The sequence below is a fragment of the Podarcis cretensis genome, assembly GCF_951804945.1.
Source record: "Podarcis cretensis genome assembly, chromosome: 3".
Classification (NCBI taxonomy): domain Eukaryota; kingdom Metazoa; phylum Chordata; class Lepidosauria; order Squamata; family Lacertidae; genus Podarcis; species Podarcis cretensis.
In genome coordinates, this window is record NC_137172.1 from 120,984,432 (window position 1) to 121,004,493 (window position 20,062).

The window sequence follows — 20,062 nt, forward strand, 5'->3', positions numbered from 1 at the left end:
ACCGGACACAGGTTAGAGCTCAATGTTGAGCCTACCAAGTGGCAGTAGTGACAGCAAAGAAGACTTTATTCACCACCTCTATTGCATCTGCAGAAAACAGCAGCAGGAGACTTTTTCAGGTGGTCCACAATTTAGCGGAACCACCTGCTACATCGGGGCCGAGTACGGGCCACATGATCTCCTGCAATGATTTTGCAAAGTTTTTTGCAGATAAAGTCGCTCAGATTCGGAAAGAGGTAGACGCCACCGTGGGAGCAGGGCCGGGGCGGGAGAGTGCTAGAGACCTGTCTAGTCAAGTTGCGTGGGATCAATTCCAATCTGTTACCTCTGAGGATGTGGACAGGCTGCTTGGATGAGTAAAACCAACCACCTGTCTCCTGGATCCTTGCCCATCCTGGCTTATAAAAGCTAGCCGGGAAGGGCTGGGCGATGGGCTTCGTGGGGTGGTGAATGCTTCCCTCCGTGAGGGAGCCTTCCCAGACCCACTGAAAGAGGCGGTTATTAAACTGCTTCTTAAAAAACCATCTTTAGATGCGGCCACAATGGCCAACTATCGCCCAGTCTCAAATCTTCCATTCTTGGGCAAGGTGATTGAGCGAGTGGTTGCTGAACAACTCCAGGCACGCCTGGAGGATGTGGACCATTTTGATCCCTTCCAGTTGGGATTCAGGCCTCATCATGGGACTGAAACTGCCTTGGTCGCACTGGTTGATGATCTCCGGTGGGCTAGGGACAAGGTGAGAGCTGTTTCCTAGTTCTGCTGGATCTCTCAGCGGCGTTTGATACCATCGACCATAACATCCTTCTGGACCATCTTGAGGGGCTGGGAGCTGGGGGCACTGTCATACAGTGGTTCCGCTCCTTCCTCCTGGGCCGTGTTCAGAAAGTGGTGGTGGGGGATGAGTGTTCAGACCCCTGGGCTCTTGTGGGGTGCCTCAGGGTTCTGTCCTCTCCCCCATGCTTTTCAACATCTACATGCAGCCGCTGGGAGAGATCATCAGGGGGTTTGGGCTGGGTGTTCATCAGTATGCAGATGATACCCAGCTCTACCTCTCTTTCAAATCAGAACCAGTGAAGGTGGTGACGGTCCTGTGTGAGTGTCTGGAGGCGGTTGGAGGATAGATGGCAGCTAACAGATTGAGATGGAATCCTGACTAAGAACCTGAACTTATTTAAAGGTAACTATGAAAAATGCTGGTCAGAAGTGAAAAAGGATTTAGAAATATGGTCAAATTTGAAGCTTTCCTTGCTAGGCCGTATTGCTGCTATAAAAATGAATGTATTGCCAAGAATGTTGTTTTTGTTTCAATCATTGCAAATTTTAGACAAAATGGACTGCTTCAAGAAGTGGCAGAGGGATATTTCTAGATTTGTCTGGCAGGGGAAAAAGCCCAGAATAAAATTTAAAATACTAACCGATGCAAAAGAAAGAGGTGGATTTGCCCTGCCAGACCTTAAACTTTACTATGAATCAGCAGCATTTTGCTGGCTGAAAGAATGGCTGCTTCTTGAAAACACAGACATTTTGGATTTAGAAGGTTTCAATAATGTATTTGGGTGGCATGCATATTTGTGGTATGATAAGGTCAAAGCGCATAAAGCATTCAAAAACCATATTGTCAGGAGAGCACTGTTTAATGTCTGGATAAGATATAAAGATATACTTGAAAATAAAACCCCAAGGTGGCTATCACCGATGGAAGCAAAGGCTTTGAAAAAGCCCAATATGTTTTTTGTTTTTTTTATAAATATTTTATTAAATTTTCAAAATACATAATAAAAAAGAAAAAAGAGAAAAATATAACCAACCATTCAATAAAGCTTTTCTTATATAACTAACTGGACTTCCTCGCATCTCCTTACCCTGCATTATTTATGATCAGAATATCAGCAAATTATTACCTTATTTCATACCTTATTTTATACTTTCCACATATTATACTTCTAAATTTAAAGTAATTTTTATCAATTACTCATACCTTAAAATTAAACAAAATATTGCCTTAAATTTTGACCTTTTCTTACTTATAACTTAATTTTCTATTTTACAAAGCCTATTTGCTGGAGCTGGCGTTTTCTAAATCATGCAAATACTTAACATTCATACAACTTATATGAAAAAGCCCAATATGGAGGCCAAATGGCCGAAATATTGGGAGATCCTGGAACAAGAGGGAGATAGATTAAAATTGCAGAGTTTTGGCAGAGTTTGGAGAAACTAAAAGATAAAGTGCGAGATTGGTTACATTATGCTCAGATTAAAGAGGCTTTTAAATTGGACAAAAAGTTAGGATTCCAGGTGGAAAAATCGAAACTGGAAACAGAATTGTTAGAAAACCTAAGACTAAACTACTTTCAAGAATGTATAATTTGCTGCTGAGGTGGAATACACAGGATGAAACGGTTAAATCAGCTATGATAAAGTGGGCACAGGATATTGGGTACAACATCATGTTTGCTGACTGGGAAAACCTATGGACCACCGGTATGAAGTTCACGGCATGTAATGGCTTGAAAGAAAACATTATGAAAATGATAATGAAACATTATGAAAATGATATATAGGTGGTACATGACCCCAGTCAAGCTAGCAAAAATATATCACCTGTCAGATAATAAGTGTTGGAAATGTAAGGAAACTGAAGGAACGTTCTTTCACCTCTGGTGGACTTGCCCCAGGGTTAAGGCCTTCTGGGAAATGATATATAATGAGCTGAAAAATGTATTTAAGTATACCTTCCCTAAGAAACCAGAGGCCCTCCTTTTGGGCATTGTCGGCCAGAGGGTGTTAAAGAATGACCGAACATTTTTTATGTATGCAACAACAGCAGCAAGGATACTTGTAGCGAAATATTGGAAAACTCAAGATTTGCCCACGCTGGAAGAATGGCAGATGCAACTGATGGACTACATGGAGCTGGCAGAAATGACTGGCAGAATCCGAGACCTGGGTGAAGAAGCAGTGGAGGAGGATTGGAAGAAATTCAAGGACTATTTACAAAAACACTGTAAACTATATGAGTGTTAAGAAGGATGAGAGATTCGAAAACAACAGGGCACCATAAAGCTAGTTGAAAAGATTATGAGAATGAGTGAATTGTATGAGAATAATAAATTTTGAATAAATATTATGTTAAAATTAGGTATTTAAGATCTAGATAAAATATTCAAAGTTAGGGACAAAATATTGAAAACGTGTATAATAAGAATGGAAACAAGGTGATAAGTTGCTGGCTAAAGTTTTATTAATGTGGAATGCAGGAGCGGGAGATGTGAGGAAGTCCAAAAATGAAGAAAAGATGGTTATTACAAGATGTTAATTTTTATGTCTGTTTCTTTTCATCTGTTTTTTGTCTATTCTGTTTTATTTCTTTTTTATTGTATTAACAAAACTCTTAATAATTTTTTTTAAAAACATAAAATAAAATTGCAGAGTTTTGAAAAATTAAAAAATAAAGTGCGAGATTGGCTTCATTATTATCAAATAATGGAGGCTTACAAATTGGACAAGAAAATTGGCTTCCAGGTGGAAAAATCAAAATTGGAAACAGAACTGTTAGATCCTAAAACTTTGTCAAGAATGTATAACTTGCTGTTGAAATGGAATACTCAGGATGAAATGGTGAAATCTGCTATGATAAAATGGGCACAAGATGTTGGACATAACATTATGTTTGCTGACTGGGAACAGTTATGGACCACAGGTATGAAATTCACGGCATGTAATGCCTTAGGAGAGAATATTATGAAAATGATCTACAGGTGGTACATGACACCAGTCAAGCTTGCAAAAATATATCATCTGCCCGACAATAAATGTTGGAAATGTAAAGAAATTGAAGATACATTCTTTCACCTTTGGTGGACGTGCCCAAAGATTAAGGCTTTCTGGGAGATGATTTATAACGAAATGAAAAAGGTATTTAAATATACTTTCTTGAAAAAACCAGAGGCCTTTCTCCTGGGCATGGTCGGCCAATTGGTGCCAAAGAAGGATAGAACTTTGTTTATGTATGCAACAACAGCAGCAAGAATACTCATCGCGAAGTATTGGAAGACACAAGATTTACCCACCCTGGAAGAATGGCAGATGAAGGTGATGGAGTACATGGAACTGGCAAAAATGACTGGCAGAATCCGAGACCAGGGAGAAGAGTCGGTAGAAGAAGATTGGAAGAAATTTAAAGTCTATTTACAGAAACATTGTAAAATTAAGGAATGTTAGAGGGAGGTTGGAATGAAGCGAAGTTGTTTTAGCAATAATGTTATTAAGAGATATGTAAAAACGGATTGCTAACATGTAAAAAATGTTAAGTTATAATACATTATGATAAAGCATTAAGATAAATGCAAAAAGGGTAAGGACTTGCTGAAACAACTATTGAACTAGAATACAAAAGAGGGAGGTGTGAGGAGGTCAGGGAAATAAGTAAATGAAAGACAAGACACGGAAAGACTGAAATGTTTTTAATTGTTGTTTTACTTTTTTTGTATTTTGTGTTTTTTTCCCTTCTTTTTTTCATTTTTGTAATTTTCTTGAAACTTTAATAAATATCATATATATATATATAAAAAGAGATTGAATCCTGACAAGACAGAAGTACTGTTTCTGGGGGACAGGAGGCGGGCAGGTGTGGAGGATTCCCTGGTCCTGAATGGGGTAACTGTGCCCCTGAAGGACCAGGTGCGCAATCTGGGAGTCATTTTGGACTCACAGCTGTCCATGGAGGCACAGGTTAAATCCGTGTCCAGGGCAGCTGTTTACCAGCTCCATCTGGTACGCAGGATGACACCCTCCCTGCCCGTAGACTGCCTCGCCATAGTGGTGCATGCTCTGGTTATCTCCTGCTTCGACTACTGCAATGCGCTCTACGTGGGGCTACCTTTGAAGGTGACTGGGAAACTACAACTAATCCAGAATGCAGCAGCCAGACTGGTGACTGGGAGCGGCCACCGAGACCATATAACACCGGTCTTGAAACAATTCAAAGTGTTGGTGCTGACCTTTAAAGCCCTAAACGGCCTCGGCCCAGTATACCTGAAGGAGCGTCTCCACCCCCATCATTCTACCCAGACACTGAGGTCCAGCACCGAGGGCCTTCTAGTGGTTCCCTCACTGCGAGAAGCCAAGTTACAGGGAACCAGGCAGAGTGCCTTCTTGGTAGTGGCGCCCTCCCTGTGGAACGCCCTCCCACCAGATGTCAAAGAGAACAACAACTACCAGACTTTTAGAAGACATCTGAAGGCAGCCCTGTTTAGGGAAGCTTTTAATGTTTAATGTATCACAGTATTTTAATATTCTTTTGGAAGCCGACCAGAGTGGCTGGGGAAACCCAGCCAGATGGGCGGGTTATAAATTATTATTATTATTATTATTATTATTATTATTAAAATCTGAAAATAATAATAGATCAATTCGTGAGTTTTTATACAGCACCATATTAAGGCAAATGAGTTAAGGTAGAAGAAATGGGTAAATATTTAGAAGACAACAGACTGCTTAAGATACCAAAAGTTAAAATGTCCTTTCTCAATAGAGCTTTCACAATGATGGTTTTACAGCAAGTAATTTTACAGGCAAAATTAGGGAGGGCATCCGGACCTGATGGAGTTTCAGCAATATATTATTAAAAAATTACAAGATTACCGAATGCAACCTTTAAAAGATATTATGACTATAACTTTGAATACAGGAGAGTTACCCAAATCCCCGAAGAGTGTATACATAACTTTGATTCATAAACAAAATAGAGATCCAAAGCTGGTTAAGAGCTATCAACCTATTTCGATGTTGGATAAGGATTATAAACTGCTTGCAGACATATTAGTTAATGGGTTGAAAACTGTATTAAAAGAGAAAGCATTTAGACTCCGAGAAAGCATTTGACAATGTCTCCTGGGACTTTATATGTTTAAGGCTTTGGAATATATGGTTTGTGGAGACAGTTTTATAAAAGGAGTTAAGGCAATATATACTGATCCATCAGTAAGTAATTTAGTGACTGAGAATTGTAAAATAACTAAAGTAGACATGGTTTCCCACTGTCACCTTCATTGTTTATAACAGTTTTAGAAGTTTTGGCACAAAGAATAAGATGTAATAAGAAAAATAAGCGGGAATAAAAGCAGGAAAGGGACAATATGAATAATAATATAATATAATATAATATAATATAATATAATATATAGATTTTGCAGATAATGTGGTGATATTTGTTGAGGAACCAATAGAGTGAATCCCAAAGGCATTGGAAAAGATTTTTTTTTTATTTTTAGAAATAGCAGATCTTAAAATTAATAAAGATAAAACTAAACTCCTGGTAAAAAATATGAATGATGAGGGTAAAAATAAATTACAAAGTTTATCTATCTTAAAGAGTGAAAAGAAGATTAAATATTTGGGTGTGTGGTTAAGAGCAAGAATATAAATTTGTATAAGGATAATTATTTAAAAACTTCGGAGGATATTAAAATAAATTTGCAAATATGGAGGAGAATGAAACTTTCATTACTTCAACAATTAAAATGAATGTATTACTGACAATCTTATTTTTGTTTTATTATTATTTATTTATTATTATTTATTGATTTGTTATTATTATTATTATTTAGTGAATGTATATACCACCCTATATCCAGAGGTTCACAGAATAAAATCAAAATATAAAACCACAAAATACATAATCAAAATAAAAACAAACACCCAATAGCTCCCCTACAAAAAACCAATACCAGTGATCAAGCAATACCGGTGATCGGCACGACAAATTGTTTCAACAAATGGCAAAAATATATTTCTAAATATATCTGGCAAGGAAAAATAAGAATAAAACAAATAAAACATAAAAAATTGACAGATGAAAGAGAAAGGAGGTTTCTTCCTGCCGCATATGAGATTCTATTACGAAGCACCTTGTCTATGCTGTTTGAGGGAATGATTGTTATTGAATAATCCACATATTTCAGATTGGGAACGTCATGATAATATTTTTGGTTGGCACGCTTACTTGGGGTAAGAAAATGTGAAAGTACATAAAAGTTTTACAAACCATATAATCAGGAAAAAAATGTATAGAGTATGGGATAAGTATAAAAACCTGTTGGAGACAAAAAAAACACTATGGCTTTCACTTTTGGAGAATTTACCGGTAAATTAAATTTTTTAAAAGATTTATCAGAGATGTTACCAACATGGTTACAATATCATCATTTGAATGAAGTCTTTAAAAGGGACATGAAGCGGGGGGTTGGGGAACAAACATCACAACTAGAAAGAGACCTGTTAAACTGTAATGTTAAAGTGATATCTAAAATGTATAAAATCTTCAATGATACACTTCAATGATACATATATGAAAATGTTACATAGATGGTACCTGACACCTAGTAAGTTGGCTAAAATATATAAATCCAAACTGAATATGTGCTGGAAACGTAAAAAGAAAGAAGGTACTATTTTTCATATGTGGTGGGCTTGTAATAAGGTTAAGGTTTACTGGGAAATGATATATGATGAACTAAAAATGACCGCTCCCCGCATAAAACGGGGGGCGCCCTTTGCGTGGACGCGCGCAGCCCCTGGATCTGGAGCGGCTCCATCAGCACAGGCTTGGCTTCGCCTTCCCCCAGGTGGGATACCTGGAGGTCTCCGCCTACCTCAGTCAGTTGTCCAATCCCGCCTGGGGGAAGTGTTGCCAAGGAGACCAGGCTAGGTAGGGGAGGGACTACCTGCCCACACATTATAGGGAGGTTTTCCCATCCTACCCACCCTCAGTTAAGTCTTATTTTGCAGGTTAACTTCTCTTCACAGGTATGCGGGTGCTGCTACGTCAAGGTCGCTGTTAAAGGGCCGGAAAGGAATTCCCCTGCATTGGCAGTTTTTGCCTTTCCCGTAGCAAAACGTCACAACTTTGGCGGTATCAGGCCTTGGGCGGAATCCTTTAGTCTATCTTCCTCTTTGCAGCGGCGATACCAGGGTTCCCCGTTAAAGGGGTTTTCTGAAGGGAGGCTTTGACCGTACGCCGAAAGGTCGTCATTGCTCTCCCCTGCGGTGGCGGCGTAATGGGGGCGGCTATCTCTGCTTGAACATATGTTCTCCAGAGCCGGCCCATCTCCCCCCACACACTGGATAACCCTGATGTTCCCTAGGTCCCCGGCTGGGGACTAGGGAGGGAGAACGCCCAATGCCTGAGCCAAGGTCTACCCACATCTGAAATATAATAAAGTTGTGGCCAATTTAATCCCATAGCACGTTGTCTTGAGTCATTATTCCACATGATGGGGGGGGCACCCGGGATCTGGGGGACTCCGCATGTCCATGCAAAGATGTTTAAGATGTTTAAAAAGCCATAAGCTTTTCTTTTGGAAATTATGAGATCAGAACTACCTAGAAAGAGCCTCGGACATAAGACTACCAGGTTGATGGATGAAGATGGAATGGACAGTAAGGACTGACATAACCCGAGACCAGGAAAAAGGGATGTTGGATGAAAATTGGAAAATCTATAAAGAAAAATTTTTAATTTGGGGAATCAGTGTAAAATTAATGAATATTGGGGAAAATGTTGGAATGAAACTGTCTGGCTTTAGTAGAAATTATATAAGGAATTATGTATAAATAAGCACTAAGTTTTAAGTCTCAAGGTGTTTTACGGTAAAAAAAGGTAAAGGTAAAGGTACCCCTGCCCATACGGGCCAGTCTTGACAGACTCTGGGGTTGTGCGCCCATCTCACTTAAGAGGCCAGGGGCCAGCGCTGTCCGGAGACACTTCCGGGTCACGTGGCCAGCGTGACATCGCTGCTCTGGCGAGCCAGAGCCGCACACGGAAACGCCGTTTACCTTCCCGCTGGTAAGGGGTCCCTATTTATCTACTTGCACCCGGAGGTGCTTTCGAACTGCTAGGTTGGCAGGCGCTGGGACCGAGCAGCAGGAGCGCACCCCGCCGCAGGGATTCAAACCGCCGACCTTTCGATCGGCAAGTCCTAGGCGCTGAGGCTTTAACCCACAGCGCCACCTGCGTCCCTTATTTTTTAAGGTTAAATAAAGTAACGCAAATTTTTAGCAGAAACATTGTAAAACTAATAATTGTTAGAAGGATGTTGGAATGATATTATATGATTTTAGCAGGAATGATATAAAGGAGTTGGGAATAACTGACTGTTAATTGGTGAAAGGAGGAAAACTAAAGTTACATTATATTAAGATAAATTATAGGACTAAAATTTTAAAAAGAGGGAAAGGATTTGCTGAAATGAATAATTGATCTAGAATACAAAAAAGGAAGGTGTGAGGAGGTCAAGGAAACAAGCTAATGAAAGAATAGAAAGGAGATATGATGATTTTTCTTTTTTCTAATTTTGTTTTTGTTTAATGGCTTTTATTTTTCTGTCTTTTTTTCCCCTCTTCTTTTTATATTGTGGGGTGTTGCTTGGTTTTTGTTTAACGTGGTATGTTCATTTTTTCTTTTTGTAATTGTTGAAACTTTAATAAATATCATTTAAAAAAACAACACAGAACTACCTAGAAATTTATTTAGTATAGAATATTTAGAAATTTATTTAGTATAGAATATTTAGAAATTTATTTAGTATAGAATATTTAGAAATTTATTTATGTATGCAATTTATATAAATTTATACAAATTTATTTATTTATGCAACCATGGCTGCAAGATTAATATTTGCTCAAAAATGAATAAAAATTATTTAAAAAAAAATATTTGCTCAAAAATGGAACGATGAAGAGGTCCCGACAATGGATACAAAGAATGGATACAGAAATTAATTGACTATGCAGAAAAGACAAAACTTACTGGGAGAACTGTTACAATAAGAGAACAACGCAGCTGCAAACAGCCAGCTTGTTTACATCATGTGATGTGACTAGCTGTGGGAAAGAATCTTCCCGGAAGTTCACAGGCTACACAAGTCTTTGTTCAGTGTGTAATATGAGACCTTCCTGTTGCGTATGTAAAGGAAGTCTTCGTCTCTCGCTCGGAGAGAAGTCTGAGTGATCGGACATGTTTTCTGTTGAGTTGTACAGTCAGAAATAAACAAGATGTAAAAAGACTTTCTGACTATTCTTCTTTCCCCTGCGAAGGGGGAGAAGGGGGTGTGCATTTTCCACGCTGGGAAATGTCACCTATCAAGATCTCCCTGGTCTGTCTGGGATGCCAGCCAGAGGCAGATCACCGGTAAACAAGCTCCGGGAGCAGGGAGAGGAGCCAGCCTCTCTCAATGGGGCTAGTTTTCCAACAAGAACAAGATTATTATTATTTTTAGAAAGCAATGGAATTGGTTTATTGCATATGTACAAACAAACAAACAAACAAACAAACAAACAAACTGTAAACATACTAAGACATTGGCAGGATTAATGTAAAAAACGGCAGTTTCAGTATATCTATTGGATATATATGGGAATATATATCTAAAAGAATATGTTGAGATAATTTGGAGTATGCAGGAATATGAAATGAAATGTAAAGAACCACAGAACCAGGGAGAAGGGAGTCCAGGTTGAAATGTAAAACTTATGACTGAACAATTGTGTGTGTGTGTGTGTGTGTGTGTGTGTGCAAATTATAAATATTTTATCTCTCTAACAGTTACATATAACTGGAATTAAGATTTCTCAGAATAATGGAAGCCAATCCAATGAAAAGCACTCACTCTGAATTTCAGGATATTTCATCATTAGTAACAGTCCCCAGCACAGTATGGTAGAAGTGGATTCCATGCCAGCAGCAAATAAATTGGCCACAACAGTTTTTAAATTTTCGTTGTGGAAATATGCATTCGTCTTCTTCTTCTTCTCCTCCTGGGTTGCAAAGAGTATGAACTGATTAAAACGAATGTAGTGAGAAAATTTCATGTGCAAAGATAAAAATGAATACCTGACTGGACCCGATGATCCAAAGTATCATTGCACAGCACCCCAGTCGCTAAGTAGTGAGAGATTCCAGGTTTTCCAGACTATGCCATCATGATGATATAGGGTTCCTGCAGGAGGAGTGCTCGCCTCCAGGCCAGGAGAGGTGAGTCACCAGGGGATCGGGGCCGCCCTATGCCTCGGGGCAGATAAAAGCCGGCCAGCCCCAGTCCCAACTTGCGAGAGCAACATTGTTGGTTGCTAGTTCCTGCCTAGACCCTGTCCTGTTTTCCTGCCTGAGCTCATGACCCGCCCTGTCTCCCTGCTTGCATGCCTGTTCCTGACTTCACCCGCCTCCCTGCCCTGCACCCAGCTTCAGCTACTATGGACTGCCTCCATGTTGCGCCTTTGACCACGGACCGGACTTGGACCTCGCCTCTCGGGTAACCCATGGGACCAGCACACCAGGCCTGTAGATCTGCTTTTACTTTTCAAACTCATCAGTAATTAGTTTAAGATTTTAGAAATAATTTCCAGCCTGTTATTTAGAACTTTGTTGTCACCCAACCACCTGTTTCCTTTTCTGGGTGCTAATTAAATGATGAGCAGAAACTCCAATTCATATTTATTTCCAGTCTTAGTAATGGTTAAAAGAACTGAAGCCCTAATTTAAGGCTGATTGGTCAGTGCATGGGCCAATGTTTTTTCCTTGCTCCCCACCCTCAAAGCTTCCTATCTCCTTCAGTGTGAAGAACGCCTTCTTCTGAGCACATGAGGCATTATCCCATCCCTTCTTGTATCAAAAGGGAGTCTGGCAACAAATATTTATGACTTGATTACCTCTCATCACTGCATAATTATCTATAAATACATGTTTTCTTGATCAGGGATTTCCCCCCCAGAAATGCTGTTGAGCATGCAACCATTGACTCTGCAGAGGCAACTTCTGTAACACATTAACAATGGCTGACTATTGGGAAAGGGGAGGAAGTATGCCAGGTTGGTCCCTTCTGAAGTGAGACTTCCTGACTACAACTTATGCATTCACTTGCGAATATGCCCTTAAAACATGAATTGAAAATGTCAACGCTTATTCTGGGCCAACTTAAAAGACTCCATTACCTCTTGCTGTTGGATAAGAAATGAGTCAATAAAGCTCCTCTGGTCATTTTCATCCAGATCTCTGAGGTGTTTTATGAAGGTGGCATTTATGAAGGCAAACAGCTCATCTCTGTTTTGCTTGATAGTCTTACGAGCCCCCAAAAGAAAACCAAGAGCAGGAAACATGTTATACAGCTGAAAGGATAAAAATGTGAAAAAGGAAAAAGAGACATTAGAAAAACTCAGTATTGTACTCTCAGCTGGGTCTTTCAGAGCAAAATTTATGTGCAAGCCCAGAATAGTAGGCTATGGCAGTTCTCCTCTGGAGGTTCGCCTTCAGAGAGGGAGATCTGCCCTTGGAGGCCCCTTCTGAGCCATCATGGAACCAACTATCACTTGTTCTTCCTTGTCCTTGGAGTCCCGATGTCAGTGAGGCCAGAAAGCGTGTGTGCAAAAGAGACTTTATTATAGTTATGGGATGACTGTGCCGTGTGAGTTTTCTAAGTATTTTGAATCTCCACCAGGTTTCTCAAGATACCAATATTCTGTGTTTTGGAGTGAATCCTGAACAATATACAATAAACAGGTAGCCCTGCCCACTTTGCATACACTGTTATAATAATCAACTGTTTGTTTGTTTTAATTGTAAAAGATAGATTACCATGACTGAAAAGCTTCCGACAATCCGGACATTTTCATTGACCAACTTCAGAAGTCTTATGTATGTGGGATCTTCATAATCAAACCGCTTGCCTAGTAGTATGGCCACTATTATATTAGCAACAGATGCACTCATAATTGTGGTGGTCTCAAATGGGCTTCCTATACATAAATATGACAGTTAAACAAAAATATTCTTTTAAAAATGTGGAATGTAAAACACATAGAAGTCAAGTGGAACATTCCTAGAATGGACATGCCATGGGATGCTTTCTACCAGCCAGGAGAAAACTTCCTGTTTCCTCTGCTAAGATATAGAACTTGCTAACGCAAGTTAGGGGGGATATCATTAAACAATATATCCTCTCCTGCCTCCCTGAACATCCCCACAGAAATTCAAAGTATGGAAAGAGCATTGTTTTTAAGTCTGTTCATGTTGTCTTAAATCCCTACTGGCAGCTTCCCTATGTATAGACCTCATTTAACAAATAAACTAAACCTAAGTGTTGCTGGTAGTCACAGGAGTTATTGCAGTGCAATCTGCACATTACAGGAACAGACCAATTGCAGGGAACCCTGGGATCTGTGCTTCTGGAAGTTAGGAATATGTAACACAATAGTCTTAGCACCTTTAAAAACTGTAGTGTAGATATGCACCAGAGGAAAACACCAACTCACCATCGTAAGATTCAAATTTATTTATCAGGACACTGCATTCCTCAACAATTCTGTCCTCTATGGTCCTCTTTCCCATTCCGTAGGCCCGTAATGTGCTTACAACAAACCGCCGCATCACTTTCCAGTTTTCACCATTAGACAGAATTACACCTGATGAGACGGGAGGAAAGGTTTCATGTCTGCATGGCCATTGTACAAAGATATCAATAAACTGTGTTCTGCATTTCTTCCATGGAACTGAGAATGGATCCCAGCTATTCTCCCATTCAGACTTTGGAGCTGGCAGCTGTGCCATCAGAGCATGGCCTGAGAACACATTGAACAATATTTTCCCCTACAAAGTGTAGGCTAGAGTGAAGGGTGGTTTTTACATGTCAGGCATCCCAGCAGAACTCAGCTTGTTATTTTGTATTCCCCATTATGCCTCCTTCATTTTTCGTCTCTATATAGGTTGGGGCAGAAAATGGTCAGTCAGTTTCCCCTTGGTGTGTGGCATTACTGTGCTGTGTGACTATTATTCACAATCCTCCTGTCTCATTCTCCCCCACCTCTGCAATATGACAGTTTAGAAGAAGGTGGGAATGGGAAAGGTTTGCTTTAAATGGTCTCCATTTTTGTTTCTTCAACAGAGCACCACTTATCCACTGAAAGTCAAGACCAAAAAAGTCTGACCTGGTCCACTCTTTTTAACATTTTAGCTTGATCTTCAGAAATCCACAGGTGACACTTTTTGTGACACATGCTCAGCCTAATGCCTGCAGATACTCTGTCAATGTCAAAGGCACTGAGGTGGGTTGAAAAATTGGCAAGGATTTCCCCCACAGGAAACAATGGATTTCGACGACTTGCTTTGCAAACACTCATCCTACAAACCATTTCTTGGGAACAGATTGTGTTCACCTGGTGGGACCTGTGTGTGGCTGCAAGTATTACCAGTTCCAGTAGAAAGGGAGGGTCCTCACCAAAGCCTTGTGCAAGCTCTTGAAATAATGGAATGATGGGCCTGTCAGCAAATGCGTCCGCCTGATTAACCAGAGCCTCCTTTACTGTCTCATATCCTGTCAACACCACAGCTTTCTGGGGTCCCATTTGGATGCTGAAGACAGGGCCATACTGCTTTGACAACTGGAATTCAACAGAAGAAAACTTGAGAAACAGAGTTCTGGCATACCCAAAGAATATATTAATGCAAATCGTCTCTGACAGAACCAAGACTGCATTAGCTACCACCCAGTCTCAAATCTTCCATTCTTGGGCAAGGTGATTGAGCGGGTGGCTGCTGAACAACTCCAGGAATGTCTAGAGGATGCGGACAATTTGGATCCCTTCCATTTGGGATTCAAGCCTCATCATGGGACTGAAACTGTCTTGCTTATGCTGCTCGATTATCTCCGGCCGGCTAAGGACAAAGGTGAAAGCTGTTTCCTAGTTCTGCTGGATCTCTGTGACCTTTGATATCATCGACCATGACATCCTTCTGGACCGTCTAGAGGGGCTGGGAGCTGGAGGCACTGTTATACTGTTATACAGTGGTTTTGCTCCTTCTTCCTGGGGCGTGTCGGAAAGTGGTGTTGGGGGACGAGTGTTCAGGCCCCTGGGCTCTCACTTGTGGGGTATGCGGATTAATAACCAGCTCTACCTCTCTTTTAAATAAAAACCATTGAAGGCAGTGAAGGTCCTGTGTGAGTGTCGGAGGGCGGCTGGAGGATGGATGGTGGCTGACAGATGGAGATTGAATCCTGACAAGACAGAAGCACTGTTTTGGGGGGACAGGAGGCAGGCAGGTGTGGAGGACTCCTGGTCCTGAATGGGGTAACTGTGCCTCTGAAGGACCAGATGTGGAGCCTGGGATTCATTTTGGACTCACAGCTATCCATGAAAGCACAGGTCAATTCTGTGTCCAGGGCAGCTGTCTACCAGCTCCATCTGGTACGCAGGCTGAGACCCTATCTGCCAGCAGACTGTCTTGCCAGAGTGGTGCATGCTCTAGTTATCTCCTGCTTGTACTACTGCAATGTGCTCTATGTGGGACTACTTTTGAAGGTGACCCGGAAACTGCAACAAATCCAGAATGCGGTAGCTACAATGGTGACTGGGAGTGGCTGCCGAGACAATATACCACTGGTTCTGAAAGACCTACGTTGGCTCCCAGTACATTTCCAAGCACTATTCAAAGTTTTGAAGCTGACATTTAAAGCCCTAAATGGCCTCGGCCCAGTATCCTGAAGGAGCGTCTCCATCCCCACCGTTCAGCCTGGACACTCAGGTCAAGGGCTCAGAGCCTTATGGTGGTTCCCTCACTGCGAGAAGTGAGGTTACAGGGGCCCAGAGAGAGCGCCTTCTCGGTAGTGGCACCTGCCCTGTGGAATGCCATCCCATCAGATGTCAAGGCAATAAACAACTATCTGATTTTTAGAAGACACCTGAAGGCACTCCTTTTAAGGGAAGTTTTTAATGTTTGATATTTTATCATATTCTTAGTATGTTGGGTGGCCAGGGAAACCCAGCCAGATGGACAAAGTATAAATAATAAATTATTATTATTCAGCTCTGGCAGCACTAATATTTGCTATGAATAATCAGAAAACCAGAACAAAATAGGCAGTTGTAAGTGATTATACCTTTAATGGCACCTCTCAAATCTAGTTTAGAAAGATAGGCTGAAGGAGGAGGCTGGGCTGGGCAAGGTTTGCATTGGCACTTTTGCATCCTTGAAAATGGAGGCAGAGTCAAACGGGATTCGACACCAAACACCTTGTTCAAATTACCAGTTATAAATTGCAACTTGGTCCTATGACTGGGAATGTTAAGAGGCGGTTCTGTAGCACACAAAGGGGAGATGAGATTTATAGGCTCTAAAAGAACAAAATGTAATGTATTATTGATATTAAGAATAATAATAATAATTTTCTACCAAGCTCATCTGATTGGGCTTCCCCAGTACCCTTCAGCCTTGCCATGGGAAGAACTGGAATCTTTACCTTTAACATGGTTCTGTGAGGCCTCTGGAGATCCATGATGTGGAGATTCCCAATGAGAGGTAAAGGCCTGGGACCTGGTGGAAAGTTTTGGGAGCTCTTTTTCCCGAAAGTGCCCAGTTTCAAAACAAAGTAAACCATAAAGATAAAGAGGAACAACACTGGAATTGGCTCCATCCAATCCATTTCGTTTCAGCAAGCAATTTTTTTTGCAGTGGTTATAATGAAAGCCACAGTGCAGTTTGGTCGAGGACAATCTCTTGCAACTGCAGTGAGCAGCATATATATTATGCTAGGTACTGTCTCAAGCTAATCATTAAACCATTATTAACCATTATTAAACCAGAGATATGAGGGATTAAATGGGACGCAGGTGGCGCTGTGGGTTAAAGCCTCAGCGCCTAGGGCTTGCCGATCGAAAGGTCGGCGGTTCGAATCCCTGCGGCAGGGTGCGCTCCCGCTGCTCGGTCCCAGTGCCTGCCAACCTAGCAGTTCGAAAGCACCTCCGGGTGCAAGTAGATAAATAGGGACCGCTTACCAGCGGGAAGGTAAACGGCGTTTCCGTGTGCGGCTCTGGCTCGCCAGAGCAGCGATGTCACGCTGGCCACGTGACCCGGAAGTGTCTCCGGACAGCGCTGGCCCCTGGCCTCTTAAGTGAGATGGGCGCACAACCCCAGAGTCTGTCAAGACTGGCTTGTACGGGCAGGGGTACCTTTACCTTTACCTATGAGGGATTAAAATAGGAACTAAAGAATACAAACTGAAAGCGTACACAGATGATTTGGTGTTATCCTTAGAAGATCCGCAAAAAAGTGTCAATAAGGCCTTGGAAATACTAGAGGAGTACGGTAAACTGTCTGGTTTTAAGTTAAATAAACTAAAGCCAAAAATGATGACTAAAAACTTGAAAAAAGATGCAAGATAAAAATTAGAGATACAGAATGGAATCAAGGTGGTAATATATATATATATATTTGGGAATTTGGTTAACCACGAAAAACATAAATTTAATTGGTGATAATTATTTTACAATGTTGAAAGAGATAAAAAAAGACTTAGACACGTGGAACAGAGTAAAACTTTCATGGTCAGGAAGAATGGCGGCAATAACAATGAATATACTCCCCGAAAATGTTATTTTTATTCCAGAATATTCCAGTGATTAGAGGATCCTCAATATTTAAAGATAGGCAAAAAAACTCTCTCAAAATTTATTTGGCAGGGGAAAAAGACTGAGAATTAAATTTAAATTACTTACGGATCGGAAAGAAAGAGGGGGATTTTCGGTGCCAAATTTGAAATTATATTTCGTTTTTTTAAAAAAGATAATATTTATTAAAGTTTTAAAGGTTACAAAAGGAAAAAAGAGAAAACACCAAATTAAGCAAAAAAACAAGACAATACATCACAATAAGTAAAAACAAACAAAAGAAAAAAACAGAAAAAAACAGAAAAATACTAACAATTAAAAAAGAGGTTGGAGAGGTTGGGTGGCCCTCTGTCCTGGATTCTTTAGCGGAGATTCCTACTCCTGCTCGCTCAAGTTAGAGGAAACGTTTCAGCCTTGCATGCTCACTTGGGGTCTTTTTCATTCCCTCAGCCAGAGGCTGGGCTAAGGCAGGGAGCGGCTGGTGGGAGGGTCGTTCATCTGGAATTCCCCTGCAGAAACACCACCGGGCAGCTGAGGAATGGCTTTTAATGAGCGCCTCTCGCCTGCTGATTATTGTGCAATTATGCAGCGTACTGTTTACATGGGTTGGATCAGCAGCAGCCCCCTACCCACTGTACAGGTAGACTGCACATGGCCAGGGGGCTCAGTCAGCTCCAACACTGCACCTAGCCTTGCCTGCCGGCCCCGATCCCAAATGGGGTGCAGCGCTCGGCCTGAATCGCGTGCATGTTGGGGGGCGAGGACACAGCCACAGCTCTTCGCCCCCTCTCTCGGCTCGAGACGTGCAGGGCGCAAATTTCATGTAACTAGCAGCAAAGAGTTCTCTGACAATTATTTTCAAAATAAATGCACATGTGTTACTCATATTTAGATATCTGCTTTGTTGGAGGGTTTTTTTTTTTCTTGGAGGTAGAGAATTCTCTGGGGTTTTGTTTCGAAATCGTGGAACACCCAGGCTTAAAAAGTGATAAGTGCATCTGCACTCTTAATCAAAAGCTCCAATTCAGATTGATATGGCATTATTTTATTAAAACTGTGAATTATTGTAAATGAGAGAGAGAACAATCACAACCCTCTGATAGTTATCCAATTTCCATCTATGTCTGCACAGGATCCCTTCACTGTTCACCAACTGTAATAGATATTCACAAAAGGTTCAGTACAAAGCCAGTCCGCTGGCTGCTGCCTTATTCTAAGAAAAGAAGAGAAAAACCGTGGCAGGATCTCCATGAATAAAGTCACCTACTCTGCAGGAGCAGCAGTGGAAGAGTCATAACGTAGGAACAGAACAAAATTGAGGCCCGCAGATATCAAATCTACCTGGCAATGGAGAACTACAAAAGAGCAAAGACCTTAGTTGCATTTGCAAAATTGCAGCCAAGCAGCGAATTGCCCTTTGGTTTTATTTCAGAAAACCACTACTATACGTCAACGCAAACATACCATGGCTGAGAGGGGGGCATTTCATTAACGGCGAGGCCACGCATCAGAACAAAGCATTGCAAAGGCGTTTTTCTACCCTGCTGGTGCAATCCCCAATGGTTGTAGCCAAAACTAATCGTTGTATCCATAAAAGAGACGAGCTCAAAACGGTGGCTTTTCTTTTTGGTTTCTCTGGAATGTTAGAGAGAGCCTGTTTTACAGGTGCGAGGGGGAGGTTCTTGCTCCGTGTGTGCAGAAGAGGCAGGAAGGGGCGAGGGAAGGAGGGAGGCCGCCCACCAGCTGGCGGGGGGATGGGAGGGGGCACTTCTTGTGTCCAACCGACGCCCCTCCCTGGCCTGCCCCTCGCCTCCACCAGCAGCCCAAGCAGCCCAAGCAGGAAGGAAGCGAAGCGCCAAGCGGGCAAGCAGGCGATCTGTGGAGCAAGGCTTTTTCCTGGATGACGGGGCAACCCGCCCATGACTCCCAAGCCTATAGTGAGCTGGGGGAAGGGGGAGCTTTGCCGCTTTGCCAGGGGCCCCGACAGGCGTAGGCTTGGGAGTCGCAGGCAGGGATACGCATGCAGAGTGTCACCCTCCCTCGGGATGTCACCCGGTGTGGCCCGCTCCCACTGCACCCCCTTGCTCCGCCCCTGAGCAGAGCTCCAAGGCCTGGAGGCATCCGGAGCCAAACAGAATAAAAGCAAAAACCTCCATATAAAAACCTGGCAACCCAAAGGCTAACACTGTCTAAAAGACTTCTTCGAAAACAACAAAGCTACAGTGCAGTTTGGTCAACAACAGTGTCTACCAACTGCAATGAGCAGCCCATATATTATGTTACATAATGTTTCTAGCAAATCATTAAACCCCTCTGATTTTTCTTCTTCTCCACAACTATTCAGAGCTGTACAATGGATTATTTGCCTTTCAGTTTAATGTTTATTCAAGTGAGTGGTGCTTATTTGCAGAAACTAATGCTTTCCAGAACAGATTCAAATGTTCTTGAAGTCGGTGAACTCATCACCCAGGATTACCTGTAAACTTAGTTTGTTTGTTACACTGGGAGTAGAGAGCAGCATTGTGAAATCATTTGCAGATGAAATTATTCAACTTAAATTAGGTACGACAGCATTTAGTTTGAAAGGGTCCAGTATTTCCTTTACTTTCTCCCATTGAAACACTC

The 20,062-nt window shown here is 41.5% G+C and overlaps 1 protein-coding gene across 1 annotated transcript in view; it reads right to left on the minus strand.

Annotated features, from left to right (window-relative positions):
• Positions 1–16,552, minus strand: part of LOC307212663 (cytochrome P450 2C4-like) — a 91,844-nt gene extending 75,292 nt beyond the window's left edge. The window contains exons 1-2 of the mRNA XM_079970231.1: positions 16,291–16,552; positions 14,272–14,434 (exon numbers count right to left, since the gene is read on the minus strand). Coding sequence (XP_079826357.1) covers positions 14,272–14,434; positions 16,291–16,473 — 346 coding nt within the window. The 5' untranslated portion in view covers positions 16,474–16,552. The remainder of the gene's footprint in view (positions 1–14,271; positions 14,435–16,290) is intronic.
• Between the last annotated feature and the right edge of the window lie 3,510 nt (positions 16,553–20,062).